Below are 16,924 nucleotides of genomic sequence, written 5' to 3'. Positions count from 1 at the left end.
CTTGTTATTTTCCCGCAGTCTACACACAATATCCCATAATGACAAAGCAAAAACTACATCTGGACCTTAGAACTGACATTTTACATAAGTATTCAGACTTCACTCAGTACTTTGTTGAAGCACCTTTGGCAGCAATTACAGGCCTGAGTCTTCTTGGGTATGATGCTACAAGCTTGGCACACCTGTATTTTGGGAGTTTCTCACATTCTTCTTTTCAGATCCTCTCAAGCTCTGTCAGGTTGGATGGGGAGCGTTGCTGCACAGCTATTTTCAGGTCTCTCCAGAGATGTTAGATCGGGTTCAAGTCCAGGCTCTGGCTGGGCCACTCAAGGACATTGAGACTTGTCCCGAATCCACTCCTGCGTTGTCTTGGCTGTGTGCTTAGGGTCATTGTCCTGTTGAAAGGTGAACCGTCTCCCCAGTCTGAGGTCCTGAGAGCTCTGGAGCAAGTTATCAAGGATCTCTGTACTTTGCTCCATTTATCTTTCCCTCAAATCCTGACTAGTCTCCCAGTCCCTGCCACTGAAAAACATTCCCACAGCATCATGCCGCCACCACCATGCTTCAACTTAGGGAGGGTGCCAGATTTCCTCCAGACGTGACGCTTGGCATTCAGGCCAAGGAATTCAGTCTTGGTTTCATCAGACCAGAGAATCTTGTTTCTCATGGTCAGAGTCCTTTAGGTGGTTTTTAGCGGGATGTCATTTACCTTTTACTGGAGGAGTGGTTTCCGTCTGACCACTACCATAAAGGCCTGATTGGTGGAGTGCTGCAGAGATGGTTGTCCTTCTGGAAGGTTCTCCCATCTCCACAGAGGAACTCTGGAGCTCTGTCAGAGTGACCATCGAGTTGTTGGTCACCTCCCTGACCAAGGCCCTGCTCCCCTGATTGCTCAGTTTGGCTGGACAGCCAGAGTCTTGGTGATTCCAAACTTCTTCCATTTAAGAAAGAGGGAGGCCATTGTGTTCTTGGGGACCTTCAATGCTGCAGAAATGTTTTGGTACCCTTCCCTCGATCTGTGCCTCGACACAATACTGTCTCGGAGCTCAACCGACACTTCCTTCCACCTCATGGTTTGGTTTTTGCTCTGACATGCACTGTCAACTGTGGGACCTTATATAGACAGGTGTTTGCCTTTCTAAATCATGTCCAATCAATTGAATTTACCACAGATAGACTCCAATCAAGTTGTAGAAACGTCAAGGATGATCAATGGAAACAGGATGCACCGGAACTCAATTTCAAATCTTATAGCAAAGGGTCTGAATACTTATGTAAATTAGGCTGTTTATTTTAAATTCAGTTCTGCCCCCACATTTTCTATAGGTTTGAGGTCAGGGCTTTGTGATGGCCACTCAAATACCTAGACTTTGTCCTTAAGCCATTTTGCCACAACTTTGGAAGTGTGCTTGGGGTCATTGTCCATTTGGAAGACCCATCTGCGACCAAGTTTTAACTTCCTGACTAATGTCTTGAGATGTTGCTTCAACATATTCACATCATTTTTCTTCCTCATGATGCTATCTATTTTGTGAAGTGCACCAGTCCTTCCTGCAGCAAAGCACACCCACAACATGATGCTGCCACCCCTGTGCTTCACGGTTGGGATGGTGTTCTTCGGCTTGCAAGCATCCCCCTTTCTCCTCCAAACATAAATGGTCATTATGGCCAAACAGTTCTTTTGTTCTTTTGTTTCATCAGACCAGAGGACATTTCTCCAAAAAGTACGATCTTTGTCCCCATGTGCAGTTGCAAACCGTAGTCTGGCTTTTTTATGGTGGTTTTGGTGCAGTGGCTTCTTCCTTGCTGAGGGGTGTTTCAGGTTGTTGATATAGAACTCGTTTTACTGTGGATATAGATACTTTTGTACCTGTTTCCTCCAGTATCTTCACAAGGTCCTTTGCTGTTGTTCTGGGATTGATTTGTACTTTTCGCACCAAAGTACGTTCATCTCTAGGAGACAGAACGTGTGTGTGTGTGTGTGTGTGTGTGTGTGTGCGCGTGTGTATATATAAATTAGCAAACATGTCATTATGGGGTATTGTGTGTAGATTGATGAGGAAAATGTTTATTTAATCCATTTTAGAATAAGGCTGTAACGTGACAGAATGTGGAAAAAGTCGAGGGGCCTGAATACTTCCCGAATGCAGTGTATGCAGGAATCTCTTTGCCGATTTAAAACTTGAGCTTAATATGGGCAAAACTAAATACATTGTTTAAAGTTTGGTAAGAATGTTCCAGATTAACTGCATGTTCAGTCATCAGATGGTTCTCCAATGGAACGTGTTCCTGCAGATAAATACTGAGGCATTTGGATTTATATGGGTTGACGTTTATAAAACAGAGATGAGCTGGTTAAGATTTAAAGTTGTCAATTTTTCTACAAAAACAGTTGGTGTCTTTCTCTGAGCAGTAGGAAGTAGATTATTCAGTCAACCTTTTGATCTGTTAATTATGGTGATGTTATTTATCAAAGTGCAGCTGCTCTTAAACCTTTGGCTGCCATCTACCATAGTGCCCTTCATTTTGTTACAGGCCAGTTTTGATACTGATCACTGTATCCTGTCTGAAAGGTTTGGCAAGACTTGGATAAAGCCCCGTAGATCTCTCAATTTTTGTTTACAAGGCCCGTCTTTGATGGGACAGGAGGAGGCACTCTTTCCTCTAGTCTAAAAAAAATATCCCAAAGCCCCAGGGCAGAGATCCCCCTCCTGCTGCGGCACAGAGACAACCCCCCCCCCTGCTATGGCACAGAGCGAGGAGATCCTCCTACAGAATGTGGAAAAAGTCGAGGGGCCTGAATACTTCCCGAATGCAGGAATCTCTTTGCCGATTTAAAACTTGAGCTTAAATATGACCCTCCTCCTCTAGGCTACTCACACACTCCTTCTCCCACTTGTGCTTGGTGTCCTGGACCATGCCCTGCATGCGTTGCTCCATGCGTCTCTTCTCCGTCTGCTCTCTCTGCAGACGCTGCTCTCTGCTCTCCAGCTCCTGTTGCAGCGTACGCTTGTCATCCTCATAGATGTTGGTGGTCTTCTGCAGGATCTCAATCTGACAGAGAGAGATGTTAAGTGACAGTACATGGCACTACAGACCAGGAAATACCTGACTGGTACACTAGGGATGACCCAATTTAGTCGACTGGGTCGATTGGTTGGTCGACAAAGATTTTAACTGCATCGTGTGAATTGTTTGCGTTTGAGTGTATCAATTCTCCATTACATATCATCACCAGCAGTACATCATCTTTTAATTCCTATCATTTACAATGTTTATTTGGTTATGGTAATTTCTGTTAATGCATTCAATATATTATTATTTCAGCCATCATGCATACATTTATTTTCTCCCCCCACACCAAACGCAGGTTAAAATATCAAAAACAAACTCTGAACCAATTGCATTAATTTGGGGACAGGTCGAAAAGCATTGAACATGTATGGCTATTTAGCTAGCTTGCTGTTGCTAGCTAATTTGTCCTATTTAGCTAGCTTGCTGTTGCTAGCTAATTTGTCCTATTTAGCTAGCTTGCTGTTGCTAGCTAATTTGTCCTATTTAGCTAGCTTGCTGTTGCTAGCTAATTTGTCCTATTTAGCTAGCTTGCTGTTGCTAGCTAATTTGTCCTATTTAGCTAGCTTGCTGTTGCTAGCTAATTTGTCCTATTTAGCTAGCTTGCTGTTGCTAGCTAATTTGTCCTGGGATATAAACATCAAGTTGTTATTTTACCTGAAGTGCACAAGGTCCTCTACTCTGACAATTAATCCACACATAAAACGGTCACCCGAATCGTTTCTAGTCATCTCTCCTCCTGCCAGGCTTTTTCATCTTTGAACTTATATGGTGATTGGCATCTAAACTTTAATTATATTACCACGACAACCAGCAACAGTTCATCTTTCAATCACCCACGTGGGTATAACCAAATGAGGAGATGGTACGTGGGTACCTGCTTCTATAAACCAATGAGGAGATGGGAGCGGCAGGACTTACAGCTCGATCTGCGTCAGAAATAGGAATGACTTCTATTTTAGCCCTTGGCGTAGCAGACGGTCGTTGGCGCGCGCGGGCAGTGTGGGTATAATAACATGGACACGCGACGTGTCTGGTCAGCAGGTTACTGTTCTCATTGTCAGAGTGGACACGTTGAGTGGAAAACCTAAGCTACACTTGTGAGAAACAAGTTTTGGTTTATTTCATTCCATCTACAAGTTGTCAATTTAGTCCTGGTCTTGAGAGCTCTTGTCAATGTTGAGTAAGGATGTGCACCCGATTACACATAGAAGTAGATTTGGGGATCTGATAGCATTTCTGATTGGCTTAATGCTGCCACCACCACCACCACCTCAAAGTAATGTTTTCAGCTCAAAACAGCAAGTAAACAAAGTCTGTTCTTACATTATTGAAAATGACAATAGTTCTTCAATGTATTAGAAAAATCTTTCAAGCCCTCTTCCTTTCAATAACCACTCAATGTGAAAGGGAATGCATGTTAGGGGCAACTTCATGAAATCGGCCTGTCTACCTCATACCATCTTATTCCTTGCGCAAATAGCCTACAACTGTGTGTCCCGAGCTGCAGTGGTGGGGTAAACTCAGTTTGTCATGGTAAAAAGTGCCCCAGGCTCTGCATCGAAATGGCTGTCTGCCTGTCACCTACCTACCTGCCTGGTACACTCAATATGTCAGTCTGTCACCTACCTGCCTGCCTGCTACACTCAATATGTCAGTCTGTCACCTACCTACATGCCTGGTACACTCAATATGGCAGTCTGTCACCTACCTGCCTTTTGGAACTTGTTCTCCGTCATACCTTGTAGTGAATGGTGAAGGCCAGCAGTATATTGGGTACTATTTCATTGTGTTTACCTTGTACTCCAGCATCTTGGACTTCTTCTCCAGACGGTCAATCTCAGTCTTCTGGCTATGAAGGGTCTTGTCCTTCTCCCCCAGTTGACCTCTCTGGTCCTGGATCAAGTTCTCCTTGGAGACCAGGCTACTGTCCAGCTCCTGGAGCATGGACTTCAACATGTCGGCTGGAGTAGGAAAGGGGAAGAAAACAAATTAAGACGTGATCAAAAAGCCCCATCACAGCTTGATGAGTTTGTAGTCACCATCCTACCAGCCCCGTTGTACTCCTGGGTCACCATCCTACCAGCCCCGTTGTACTCCTGGGTCACCATCCTACCAGCCCCGTTGTACTCCTGGGTCACCATCCTACCAGCCCCGTTGTACTCCTGGGTCACCATCCTACCAGCCCCGTTGTACTCCTGGGTCACCATCCTACCAGCCCCGTTGTACTCCTGGGTCACCATCCTACCAGCCCCATTGTACTCCTGGGTCACCATCTTACCAGCCCTGTTGTACTCCTGGGTCATCATCTGCCTGATCTTGTGTCTCTTTTCCAGCACCTCTATGAGGCGGGGCAGAGTGACGTCATCATGGGGGTCCGTGATCTCGCTGGCAGGCAGAGGGGGAAGGTTCTGGAGCAGTTGGTGCATCACTGACTGGGTGGATTCTAGACCCAGAGGGGAACACAGACCACAGTTCATAAGTACAACCCATTGGATAAGACCATGGCACCAGCGGCCCATCATTTACACCACCTTCAGATAACATACTCCTACGAGAAACATGTAGTGTCTTCAGCAAGTATTCAAACCTGGACTGAGTTGGGTTCGACAGTTTGAACATTGAGACATTAAAGACATGATAGATCAGACGCATAGTGTATTAAGGAGTGAAAGAGACTGGGTCTCTGTAGAAAGACAGATAGCTGTGGAATGTGTTGGTGGACAAGAGGAGAGCAACGTGTTGATACAGGTGAGACATCTGTGGATTAGGTGAAGGAGGGGTTGAGGTCAGGTGGTGAGGTCATCAGGAAGTAATAAACATTTGGTATCCTTTTACACTCTTCCTGTGAAACCATAAGATGCAACCATTGGGAAGAAGGAGGGTCTTAAGTGGGATATATATCAGAACCTTTGGGAAGAATTAAACTTGGTTAAAGCTTCTCTAGTGTCCGTGAGTGATTTACTCTGAAAAATAAGAACCGAACAACTACTTACACATTGTTGTTACAGCCTGAATTTAACATGGTCACTGGCCGACACACAACACCCCATAATGTCAAAGTGGAATAATGTTTTCCCCAGAAAATGATGTCTTGAGTCAATAAGTATTCAACTCCTTTGTTATGGCAAGCCTTAAGTTCAGGAGTAAATATGTGCTTAACAAGTCACATAATAAGTTGCATGGACTCAGTCTGTGTGCAATAAGTGTTCAACATGATTTTTGAACGTCTACCTCATCTCTGTACCCCACACATACAGATAACTGTAAGGTCCATCAGTCGAGCAGTGAATTTCAAACAGATTCAACCACAAAGACCAGGGAGGTGTTCCACTGCCTTGTAAAGAAGGGCACCCATTGGTAGATGGGTAAAAAAAATAAAAGCAGACACTGAATATCCCTTTGAGCATGGTGACGTTATTAATTACACTTTGGATGGTGTATCAATACACCCAGTCACTACAAAGATACAGGCGTCCTTCCTAACTCAGTTACCGGAGAGGAAGGAAACCCCTTTGGGATTTCCCCATGAAACCAATGGTGACTTTAAAACAGTCAGAGTTGAATGGCTGTGATAGTAGAAAACTGAGGATGGATCAACAACATTGTAGTTACTCCGTAACCTAATTGACAGAGTGAAAAGAAGAACAGACTATACAGAACAAAAACATTCCAAAACATGCATCCTGTTTGCAACAAGGCACTAAAGTAATACGGCAAAAAAATGTGGCAAAGAAATTAACTTTTTGTCCGGAATACAAAGTGTTATGTTTGGGACAAATCCAATACATTACTGAGAACCACTCTCCATATTTTCAAACAGTTGTGGCTGCATCATGTTATGGGTATGCTTGTAATAATTAAGGACTAGGGGTTTTTTCAGGACTAAAAAGAAACAGAATGGAGCTAAGCACAGACAAAATCCTAGAGGACAACCTGGTTCAGCCTGCTTTCCACCAGACACTGGGAGATCAAATCTCCGTTCAGCAGGACAATAATCTAAAACACAAGGCCAAACCTACCCTGGAGTTGCTTACCAAGAAGACAGTTACTGTCCTCGAGTGGCCAAGTTGAAAATCTATGGTAACACTTGAAAATGGTTGTCTAGCAATGATCAAGAACCAATTTGACAGAGTTTAAATAATTTTGAAAAGAATAATGGGCAAATATTGTACAATCCAGGTGTGCAAAGCACCGAGACTCACCCAGAAAGACACAAATCACTGCCAAATGTGATTCTAACATGTATTGACTCAGAGGTGTGAATACTTATGAAAATTAGATATGTATTTTATTTTCAATACATTTATAAAAAGATAATTTTGTCGTTATGGGGTAGTGTGTGTAGACGGGTGAGAAAAACAATTGAATCCATTTTGAATTCAGGCTGTAACAAATCGTGGAATAAGTCAAGGGGTAGGAATACTTTCTGAAGGCTCTGTATACCCTCACTGTACCGTGAGTGACTTTGAATAAAAGCTTCTGGCAAGAGGCATGATACATATTATTACTCAAAGTGCAACAGTCATCCTCTCTACCTGTATTGACAGGACCTCCTCGTTCCTCCAGGCGTCGCGACAACTCGTCTTTGAAGGCTTGGTTTTTCTGCCGGCGCCCAGCAGCTAAGCCACAGATGGGCCTGTCCACGGGCCTGGCTACCTCCACCTCCTGGGTCATCTCAGCAAAACGCATCACCAGCTGCAGAAACACACACAGATCAGACAGACCCCCAGCAGTAGAAACACACACAGATCAGACCAGACCCCAGCAGTAGAAACACACACAGATCAGACCAGACCCCCAGCAGTAGAAACACACACAGATCAGACCAGACCCCCAGCAGTAGAAACACACACAGATCAGACCAGACCCCCAGCAGTAGAAACACACACAGATCAGACCAGACCCCCAGCAGTAGAAACACACACAGATCAGACAGACCCCCAGCAGTAGAAACACACACAGATCAGACAGACCCCCAGCAGTAGAAACACACACAGATCAGACCAGACCCCCAGCAGTAGAAACACACACAGATCAGACCAGACCCCCAGCAGTAGAAACACACACAGATCAGACCAGACCCCCAGCAGTAGAAACACACACAGATCAGACCAGACCCCCAGCAGTAGAAACACACACAGATCAGACCAGACCCCCAGCAGTAGAAACACACACAGATCAGACAGACCCCCAGCAGTAGAAACACACACAGATCAGACAGACCCCCAGCAGTAGAAACACACACAGATCAGACAGACCCCCAGCAGTAGAAACACACACAGATCAGACAGACCCCCAGCAGTAGAAACACACACAGATCAGACAGACCCCCAGCAGTAGAAACACACACAGATCAGACAGACCCCAGCAGTAGAAACACACACAGATCAGACAGACCCCCAGCAGTAGAAACACACACAGATCAGACAGACCCCCAGCAGTAGAAACACACACAGATCAGACAGACCCCCAGCTGTAGAAACAAACAGACCACCCATGGACCGGTGTGACTCAGTAAGTAAAAGCATGGAGCTCAAAGCCAAGTTGTGGGTTCAATCAAGCAGTCATTTTGTCACCATAGAAGAATGTCAGGCCAAAGACACATCCATTCCTAGAAACAAACGGTGGGAGAATGATTCCACGTAGGGGATAATGGACTCACCATGGTTTCTTCGTAGTCGTCTGCTTTAGGATTGACACATACAACCATCCGTACTTTACCCTCCCCGTCAAAGTAGTTCTTGAACAAGTGAGTCACCTTGGAGTCACGGTATGGAACCATCTGTGTGTGGGAGAGAGAAAGACTTCCATTAGGCCTGTTCACGGTGCCTTGTTGTTAGCCCCAGACTGGCTCTGGGCTGGATTAGCATGCATGTTAACCCGGGGCTCGACTTTAAACTTCAGGCCTAACGATTCACACAGACCAACAACACGAGACCAACATTCTCTCTGACATGCGACCAATGTTATTATAAGCAATATGACATGTATTAACACAGCTTCTAGCCTAGCATTTGATTTCCAACAGTTAAGGTTTGGATAAACCTTGCTGTCCGCTGGACCTCGGAAAACAAGGTTTAACTTTTGAAATTCAATCTGGCCTGTACAGAGAATGCTGTGTACGTTTCCTGATCCAGGAGAAATCATTCAACATCATCATGGATATAGCAAAATAAATAAAGAGCTATGAAACTAGACAAATGGAGAGTTTGCTCATAAAGACCCTATTCAATTACTAGCTTAATTACTAATTCTATGCATTTGCTGCCCTTCCTACTGTAGACTTTTGCATGCAGTTTATAAAGCTATGGATGCTATAAGTGAGGAACTTCACAGGGTGGTGGAATTGCACGGTGACGAGCTTCATGCTCCTGTCAATAAATATTCAGGGTCTAATTCTGGTGACATGACGACGGACGCTTGACTGCAGTTTGACTAATAAAATAAATATTCTCACTCTTATCCACAATAATGTCATCATGTAGAATAGGCTACCAGCACTGCATCTGCCAGCTGTTGGCTAGAGAGCATGTCAAGACCAGACTATTTAATGCAACAGTTGTGACTAAACTAACGGTAGAGTTGAAAATGTGATGCAAACATATGGAACATTTTATGCACTACGTCATCACTGATTGTTATCCTCAAGTACATTTGGTGGGAAAATGTACCCATTTACTTTACGCGGATCCTAGAATAGTCACAAGAAAACCTGTCACCAAAGTGAATGGAAACCCAGCGAGAACAACCAAAGTTTCTACACAGATTAAAGTAGTTCGGTTTTTGTCCTCGGATGATTTAGTATGAATTAAGATACTTATCAACATAATGTGGAGAAGGTATTACAGGCATCACAAGCATATGATGATACAGCATGGCCCGTCTACTCTGCCAAATACAGACCCTGTGATACAGCATGGCCAGTCTACTCTGCCAAATACAGACCCTGTAATACAGCATGGCCCGTCTACTCTGCCAAATACAGACCCTGTAATACAGCATGGCCCGTCTACTCTGCCAAATACAGACCCTGTGATACAGCATGGCCCGTCTACTCTGCCAAATACAGACCCTTTAATACAGCAAGTACATTTGGTGGGAAAATGGCCCGTCTACTCTGCCAAATACAGACCCTGTAATACAGCATGGCCAGTCTACTCTGCCAAATACAGACCCTGTGATACAGCATGGCCCGTCTACTCTGCCAAATACAGACCCTGTGATACAGCATGGCCCGTCTACTCTGCCAAATACAGACCCTGTAATACAGCATGGCCCGTCTACTCTGCCAAATACAGACCCTGTAATACAGCATGGCCAGTCTACTCTGCCAAATACAGACCCTGTAATACAGCATGGCCCGTCTACTCTGCCAAATACAGACCCTGTGATACAGCATGGCCCGTCTACTCTGCCAAATACAGACCCTGTAATACAGCATGGCCATTTACAGAGCGGTACAGCCAGATAATGTGGTGTAGTACAGATACATATCCCCAACTGTACCTAGTTGGCTCCAATGCCTACAGCATCATATACACAACGATAGTATGGAGTACATAAATGGTCCAGAATGTATTAAATACAGTCCGAACCTTGTTTGTGCCACACATTTGATTCTCCCGAAGCACTTCGATACACGTCCTCAGAGTCATGAGCGACTGGTTGATGTTCCCTGAAATCAGAAATATACATTTCAACTTACAAGTAGAAAATACATAATTCCTGAAGAAAATGTGAGCTTTCTTCAGCAGTCCAAGTAAGTGTCTTCTGGTAGTGGGTAACATTTATACTCAGGGTTCTCCCTAAAGAACGCCCTTTGGTTTAATACCATTGAAGGCTCTAGATGGCAGATGCAGGCGTTCAAAAGGCCCTCCCCCCAATCGTGCTCAGAAGCCCCACCTTGTTAAAACCTCCTGGGGAGAACCCTGACATTGTTGAATGGAAAGTGACTAGAACCCACCTGCTTCTCTGAGGCGGTTGCCCTCAGCCCGGGTCCTGCTTGTGCGCTCACTCCCCGCCAAGTCAACCAGGCACAGCTGGCTGACGTTCACCTGGTTCTTATCCTGAGCACACAAAGTCAAAACATTTATACATATTTACTCAACTAGACAGTTATTTTTACCCCCCCCCCCTATAGTCAATGTACACACACCCACAGAAAACAAATTATCATAATAAAAAAATCCCCATAGAAATGATTCTGTTTCGGCTAGAGATATGTCGATGTCAGCCTTTCACATCTGCAGTGGAAGGTGGCAAAGCTACAGCAGTGTTTAGCAGACCAGGAGACATCCCTACACCCGAGTCCCCAGACGGAAACGTGACGGGACTCTTCTGAAGTCGGTAGCACCGATCTGCCAACTTCCAGATAGCTAGATGATCCTATGTATATATCCATAGCTTAGCAAGCATGCACGGGAGATACAAAAACCGTTCTGCAGATGAGTGATCCAATCAGTGGATTCAGAGGAAATCATTCATACCCCCTTCCCTAGGCTGTGTATGTTTCTAACAGAAAACAGCATCAGTGTCCCACACGAGTTAAAAATGCTCACCTCAAAACGCTCAAAAGAGCTCTTCGGGGCCTACTTCCCAAGCAGTTTGGCTCAGTTGACATGCTAGTGAGTGAAATCGAACAGCTGATCGACCTGTCATGTGACCGAATGCTGCAGACAACACATTCCAAGGTCACTAAGGAGGAGTTTTGGGTCCTGAATCAAAAGGGAACACCCTGCCGTCTCCCTCTGAGCATTAATGCTGCGTTCAAAACCACTGGGAACCCAGACCTGGGAAATCTTAGACTTCCAACTCCATTAAACTGATAGTACCCTTCACCAGCTGATATCGATGTGAAGCTGGATTCAGTGCTCTCGTCTGCATTAAAACCAAATACCAATCCAGGTTGGATGTGACAGCAGAGATGAGGTGCTCACTGTTGACCACGCCCCCTGACTTTGAGAAGCTCTGACGCGACATTCATCAAGCCACACCCATCTCATTATTGATGGTGAGATAAGATACATAATGTAAGACTAGTTTGAAATTGACTATCATCATAGCCCCACATTAACCGTATGTGATGGTGAGTTGAAGTCGATTGACTGCTATAGCCAAAAAATTAAAAAGTAAACATTGGCTGCTGTCAATTTTTTTCACATGGTTGAGGTCACAGAATGTTCAGATATCAAAATGAGGTCATGGGAATACCTGATGTAAACATTAAAGTGACCAGTGTCCAATGATTATGTACATAGCACGGTTTCCATTAGCCGGTAAAAGCTGGCTTTTGGACGTTATGTATTTTTGCCGATAAATAAAATTGGCGACTGCCAATTGTTCGGGTCGAAGGGGGAGAAAAAATTTTTTTTTAAATCACTGTGATAATGAATTTCAGCCTCTTCATTGATTGAAATGCCAGTGGATGTAGAGCAACAGCAGCCGCTACGGCTCAAAAGGGCAGCCGCTCAAAACATCTTGTCCAGATGGGATAGGGCAGTGTGCAGCGCGATGGCGATTGTGTCATCCATGGATCTTTTGGAGTGGTATGCAAATTATAGTGGGTCTAGGTGTCACTGTCAGGTAAGGTGGAGGTGATAGGATCTATGACAAGCCTCTCAAAGCACTTCATGGTAACAGAAGTGAGTGCTACGGGGCAATAGTCATATAGTTCAGTTAACTTTGCTCACAGGAACAATGGTGGACATCTTGAAGAAAGTGGGGACAGCAGACTGGGATAGGGAGAGATTGAAACTGCCCGTAAAGACTCCAGCCCGCTGGTCTGCACATGTCGTCTGACCCGGGAGCCTTGCGAGTTAAGATGCTTAAAATGTCTCACCAGTTACCTTTCCGTGGTTAAATGCTGCCACCTATCCAGGGTTTCTGGTTTGGATAGGTTCTAATCATCACTGTAGGAACAACACCCTCTACCCACTTCCTGATGAACCCCGTCACTGTAGGAACAACATCCTCTACCCACTTCCTGATGAACCCAGTCACTGTAGGAACAACATCCTCTACCCACTTCCTGATGAACCCCGTCACTGAGTCATTGTATATGTCAATGTCAATTTTCAGAGTCAACACAGAACATTTCCCAGGCCACGTGAGCACCATCTTGAAACATGGATTCCGATTGGTTAAAGAGCGAGATTCTTGTCTGATTCCATTGGAGAGAATGAGATAAAAGGGACATTTACTATATATGATATTACCTGTAAGATGTTGTCCCCATCTGCATCTAGAGGGGCCTGGGCCAGTTTGATGATGAAGACACTGTGGGAGCGGCTGGACTCTCTGTTGAGCTGAGTGTTGGCTATACGCCTCTTCTTCTGTCCTGTAACATAGACACAGTCAGCCTACCATCAATACACCTTTACAACATCACACTGTGGGAGAGACTGGACTCTCTGTTGAGCTGAGTGTTGGCTATACAACATCACACTGTGGGGGAAGAGACTGGACTCTCTGTTGAGCCGAGTGTTGGCTATACGCCTCTTCTTCCGACTTATAAACAAGGAACAGGAGCTCAAGCTCGACCAAATCACCCAACCAACCTCAATTACCTACTCAAGAACATGATAGGGCCCAGGTCAAACACAGAATGGACAGGCTGTGATAGTATGAAAATGTTGCTTGGTCTCTGGTTGGCTAGGACGAGTTAAGCACTTTAAGAAAACAGTATTGCTGTAAAAAAAAAAAAATTATAACAATAATATTTTTTTTAAAAAGGGCATTAATGGCTGCATTTACAGACAGACCAATCGCCCCCCAATAATTGTGCAAACGGTCTAAAATCGGGCTGCGCCCGTGAATAAAATGTAATTGATTACATGTTTAGTGAAGGTTTGAGACGATCTTACCTCTCCAGAACACTTCAAAGGCCTCTTCTGTAGACTTAACTTCTACCTCGGTGCAGCCGGCCACATACATGTTGTGGTTCTGGTCCTCTCTTAGGAGCTTAGACTGGGGCGGTCTACAGAGAGAGACCGAGTGTCAACTGACTGATAATGCTGAGCTAGCCTGGTCCAAGCTCTGTGTGTGTCGTCTGGCCAACATCAATGGTAATTCGTAACATTCCAAACAGATCTGGAACCAGGCTAATGCTGTGTATTATGATGGCAGCCACAGAAAGCATTACAGTCAAGACTAAAGCAACATAGAAAGACAAGCAACATTCCAAACAAAGCAAGAGAGCATTCAACATGATTAAATTAAGCACTTCTGCCACTACAAAGCACAACAGACAAAATTCCATGAACACTTCCTGGTTGCAACATTCAGTATATTATACATGTAGCTAAATGCGTATGCTCTATGTGTGACATACATGAACTCTTGGTTGGGCTGCCTCTGAGGAGTACCTCCTCCATTCCACCTAACAAAGTAAGGAACACAAACATTTATCTGACTGCAATAACTACTCTGATATAAAACTATACCTTCCAGTAGCCAGTAGGACCAGGAGATAGCTACTACTCTGATTTTAAACTATACCTTCCAGTAGCCAGTAGGACCAGGAGATAGCTCCTACTCTGATTTTAAACTATACCTTCCAGTAGCCAGTAGGACCAGGAGATAGCTACTACTCTGATTTTAAACTATACCTTCCAGTAGCCAGTAGGACCAGGAGATAGCTCCTACTCTGATTTTAAACTATACCTTCCAGTAGCCAGTAGGACCAGGAGATAGCTACTACTCTGATTTTAAACTATACCTTCCAGTAGCCAGTAGGACCAGGAGATAGCTACTACTCTGATATAAAACTATACCTTCCAGTAGCCAGTAGGACCAGGAGATAGCTACTACTCTGATTTGAAACATCATACAGTGCCTTCAGAAAGTATTCATACCCTTTGACTTATTGCATATTTTGTTGTGCTGTAGCCTGAATTCCAAGTGGATGAAATAATTGTTCTCTCACCCATCTACACACAATAGCCCATAATGACATCACAATAGCCCATAATGACAAAGTGAAAACAAGTTTTTAGAAATGTTTGCATAAAAAAAATGAAATACAGAAATCTAATTTGCATAAGTATTCACAGCAGCGTCAATACTTTGTAGAAGCACCTTTGGTGGCGGTTACAGCTCCGAGTTGTCTCGGGACAGGTCTGTATCAGCTCCGAGTTGTCTCGGGACAGGTCTGTATCAGCTCCGAGTTGTCTCGGGACAGGTCTGTATCAGCTCCGAGTTGTCTCGGGACAGGTCTGTATCAGCTCAGAGTCGTCTCGGGGCAGGTCTGTATCAGCTCAGAGTCGTCTCGGGACAGGTCTGTATCAGCTCAGAGTCGTCTCGGGGCAGGTCTGTATCAGCTCAGAGTCGTCTCGGGACAGGTCTGTATCAGCTCAGAGTCGTCTCGGGCAGGTCTGTATCAGCTCAGAGTCGTCTCGGGGCAGGTCTGTATCAGCTCAGAGTCGTCTCGGGCAGGTCTGTATCAGCTCGGGGCAGGTCTGTATCAGCTCAGAGTCGTCTCGGGACAGGTCTGTATCAGCTCAGTCGTCTCGGGACAGGGTATCAGCTCGTCTCGGGGCAGGTCTGTATCAGCTCAGAGTCAACTCGGGACAGGTCTGTATCAGCTCAGAGTCGTCTCGGGGCAGGTCTGTATCAGCTCAGAGTCGTCTCGGGGCAGGTCTGTATCAGCTCAGAGTCGTCTCGGGGCAGGTCTGTATCAGCTCAGAGTCGTCTCGGGGCAGGTCTGTATCAGCTCAGAGTCGTCTCGGGGCAGGTCTGTATCAGCTCAGAGTCATCTCGGGGCAGGTCTGTATCAGCTCAGAGTCAGAGTCTCGGGGCAGGTCTGTATCAGCTCAGAGTCGTCTCGGGGCAGGTCTGTATCAGCTCAGAGTCAACTCGGGACAGGTCTGTATCAGCTCAGAGTCAACTCGGGGCAGGTCTGTATCAGCTCAGAGTCAACTCGGGGCAGGTCTGTATCAGCTCAGAGTCGTCTCGGGGCAGGTCTGTATCAGCTCAGAGTCAACTCGGGACAGGTCTGTATCAGCTCAGAGTCGTCTGGATTTGGGGATTTCCTCCCATTATTCCTTGCAGATTTCTCAAGCTCCATTAAGTCAGATGGCGAAGCTGTGGTGAACATCATTCTTCAAGTCTATCCACATATTTTCAATGAGATTCAAGTCTGTTCTTTGGCTGGGCCACTCAAGGACTTTCCAAATTCAATTGATTGGACATGATTTGGAAAGGCACTCACCTGTCTATATAAGGTCCAACAGTTGACCGTGCATGTCGGAGGAAAACCCAAGCCATGAGATGGAAGGAATTATCCATAGAGTTCAGAGACAGGATTGTGTTGAGGCACAGATCTGGGGAATGATACCAAAACAAGAAGCCGATGATCACTCTGACAAAGCTCCGGAGTTCCTCTGTGGAGATAGGAGAATCTTCCAGAAGGACAACCATCGCCGCAGCACACCACCAATCAGGCCTTTATGGTAGTGGCCAGACTGAAGCCACTCCTCAGTAAAAGGTAAATTACGCGTAGAGTTTGCCAAAATGCCCCTAAAGGACTCTCAGACCATGAGAAACAAGATTCTCTGGTCTGATTATTGAACTCTTCGACATGAATGCCAAATGTCATGTCTGGAGGAAACCAGGCACCACTCATCACCTGGCCAATACCATCCCTATGGTGGAGCATGGTGGTGGCAGCATCATGCTGTGGGAATGTTTTTCAGCGGCAGGGACTGGGAAACTAGTCAGGATCGAGGGAAAGATTAATGGAGCAAAGTACAGAGATTCTTGATGAAAACCTGCTCCAGAACTCAGGTCCTCAGACTGGGGTGAAGGTTCACCTTTCAACAGGATAACGACCCTAAGCACACAGCCAAGACAA

At 45.2% G+C, this 16,924-nt stretch overlaps 1 protein-coding gene across 4 annotated transcripts in view; it reads right to left on the bottom strand.

Annotated features, from left to right (window-relative positions):
• Positions 1 to 16,924, bottom strand: part of kif23 (kinesin family member 23) — a 38,643-nt gene that overhangs the window by 14,599 nt on the left and 7,120 nt on the right. For 2 of the 4 annotated variants that reach the window (XM_042301991.1, XM_042301993.1), the window contains exons 8-17: positions 14,405 to 14,452; positions 13,938 to 14,050; positions 13,290 to 13,411; positions 11,039 to 11,141; positions 10,671 to 10,750; positions 8,738 to 8,857; positions 7,611 to 7,770; positions 5,354 to 5,518; positions 4,870 to 5,036; positions 2,881 to 3,054 (exon numbers count right to left, since the gene is read on the bottom strand). In XM_042301991.1, the coding sequence (XP_042157925.1) occupies positions 2,881 to 3,054; positions 4,870 to 5,036; positions 5,354 to 5,518; positions 7,611 to 7,770; positions 8,738 to 8,857; positions 10,671 to 10,750; positions 11,039 to 11,141; positions 13,290 to 13,411; positions 13,938 to 14,050; positions 14,405 to 14,452 (1,252 nt within the window). The remainder of the gene's footprint in view (positions 1 to 2,880; positions 3,055 to 4,869; positions 5,037 to 5,353; positions 5,519 to 7,610; positions 7,771 to 8,737; positions 8,858 to 10,670; positions 10,751 to 11,038; positions 11,142 to 13,289; positions 13,412 to 13,937; positions 14,051 to 14,404; positions 14,453 to 16,924) is intronic. The other 2 variants (XM_042301992.1, XM_042301994.1) reach the window with 1 other exon arrangement.

Source organism: Oncorhynchus tshawytscha, linkage group LG19 (genome assembly GCF_018296145.1).
Source record: "Oncorhynchus tshawytscha isolate Ot180627B linkage group LG19, Otsh_v2.0, whole genome shotgun sequence".
Taxonomy (NCBI): domain Eukaryota; kingdom Metazoa; phylum Chordata; class Actinopteri; order Salmoniformes; family Salmonidae; genus Oncorhynchus; species Oncorhynchus tshawytscha.
Note: the sequence above shows the minus strand (reverse complement) of the source record. Positions and strands in the feature narration are given on the sequence as shown.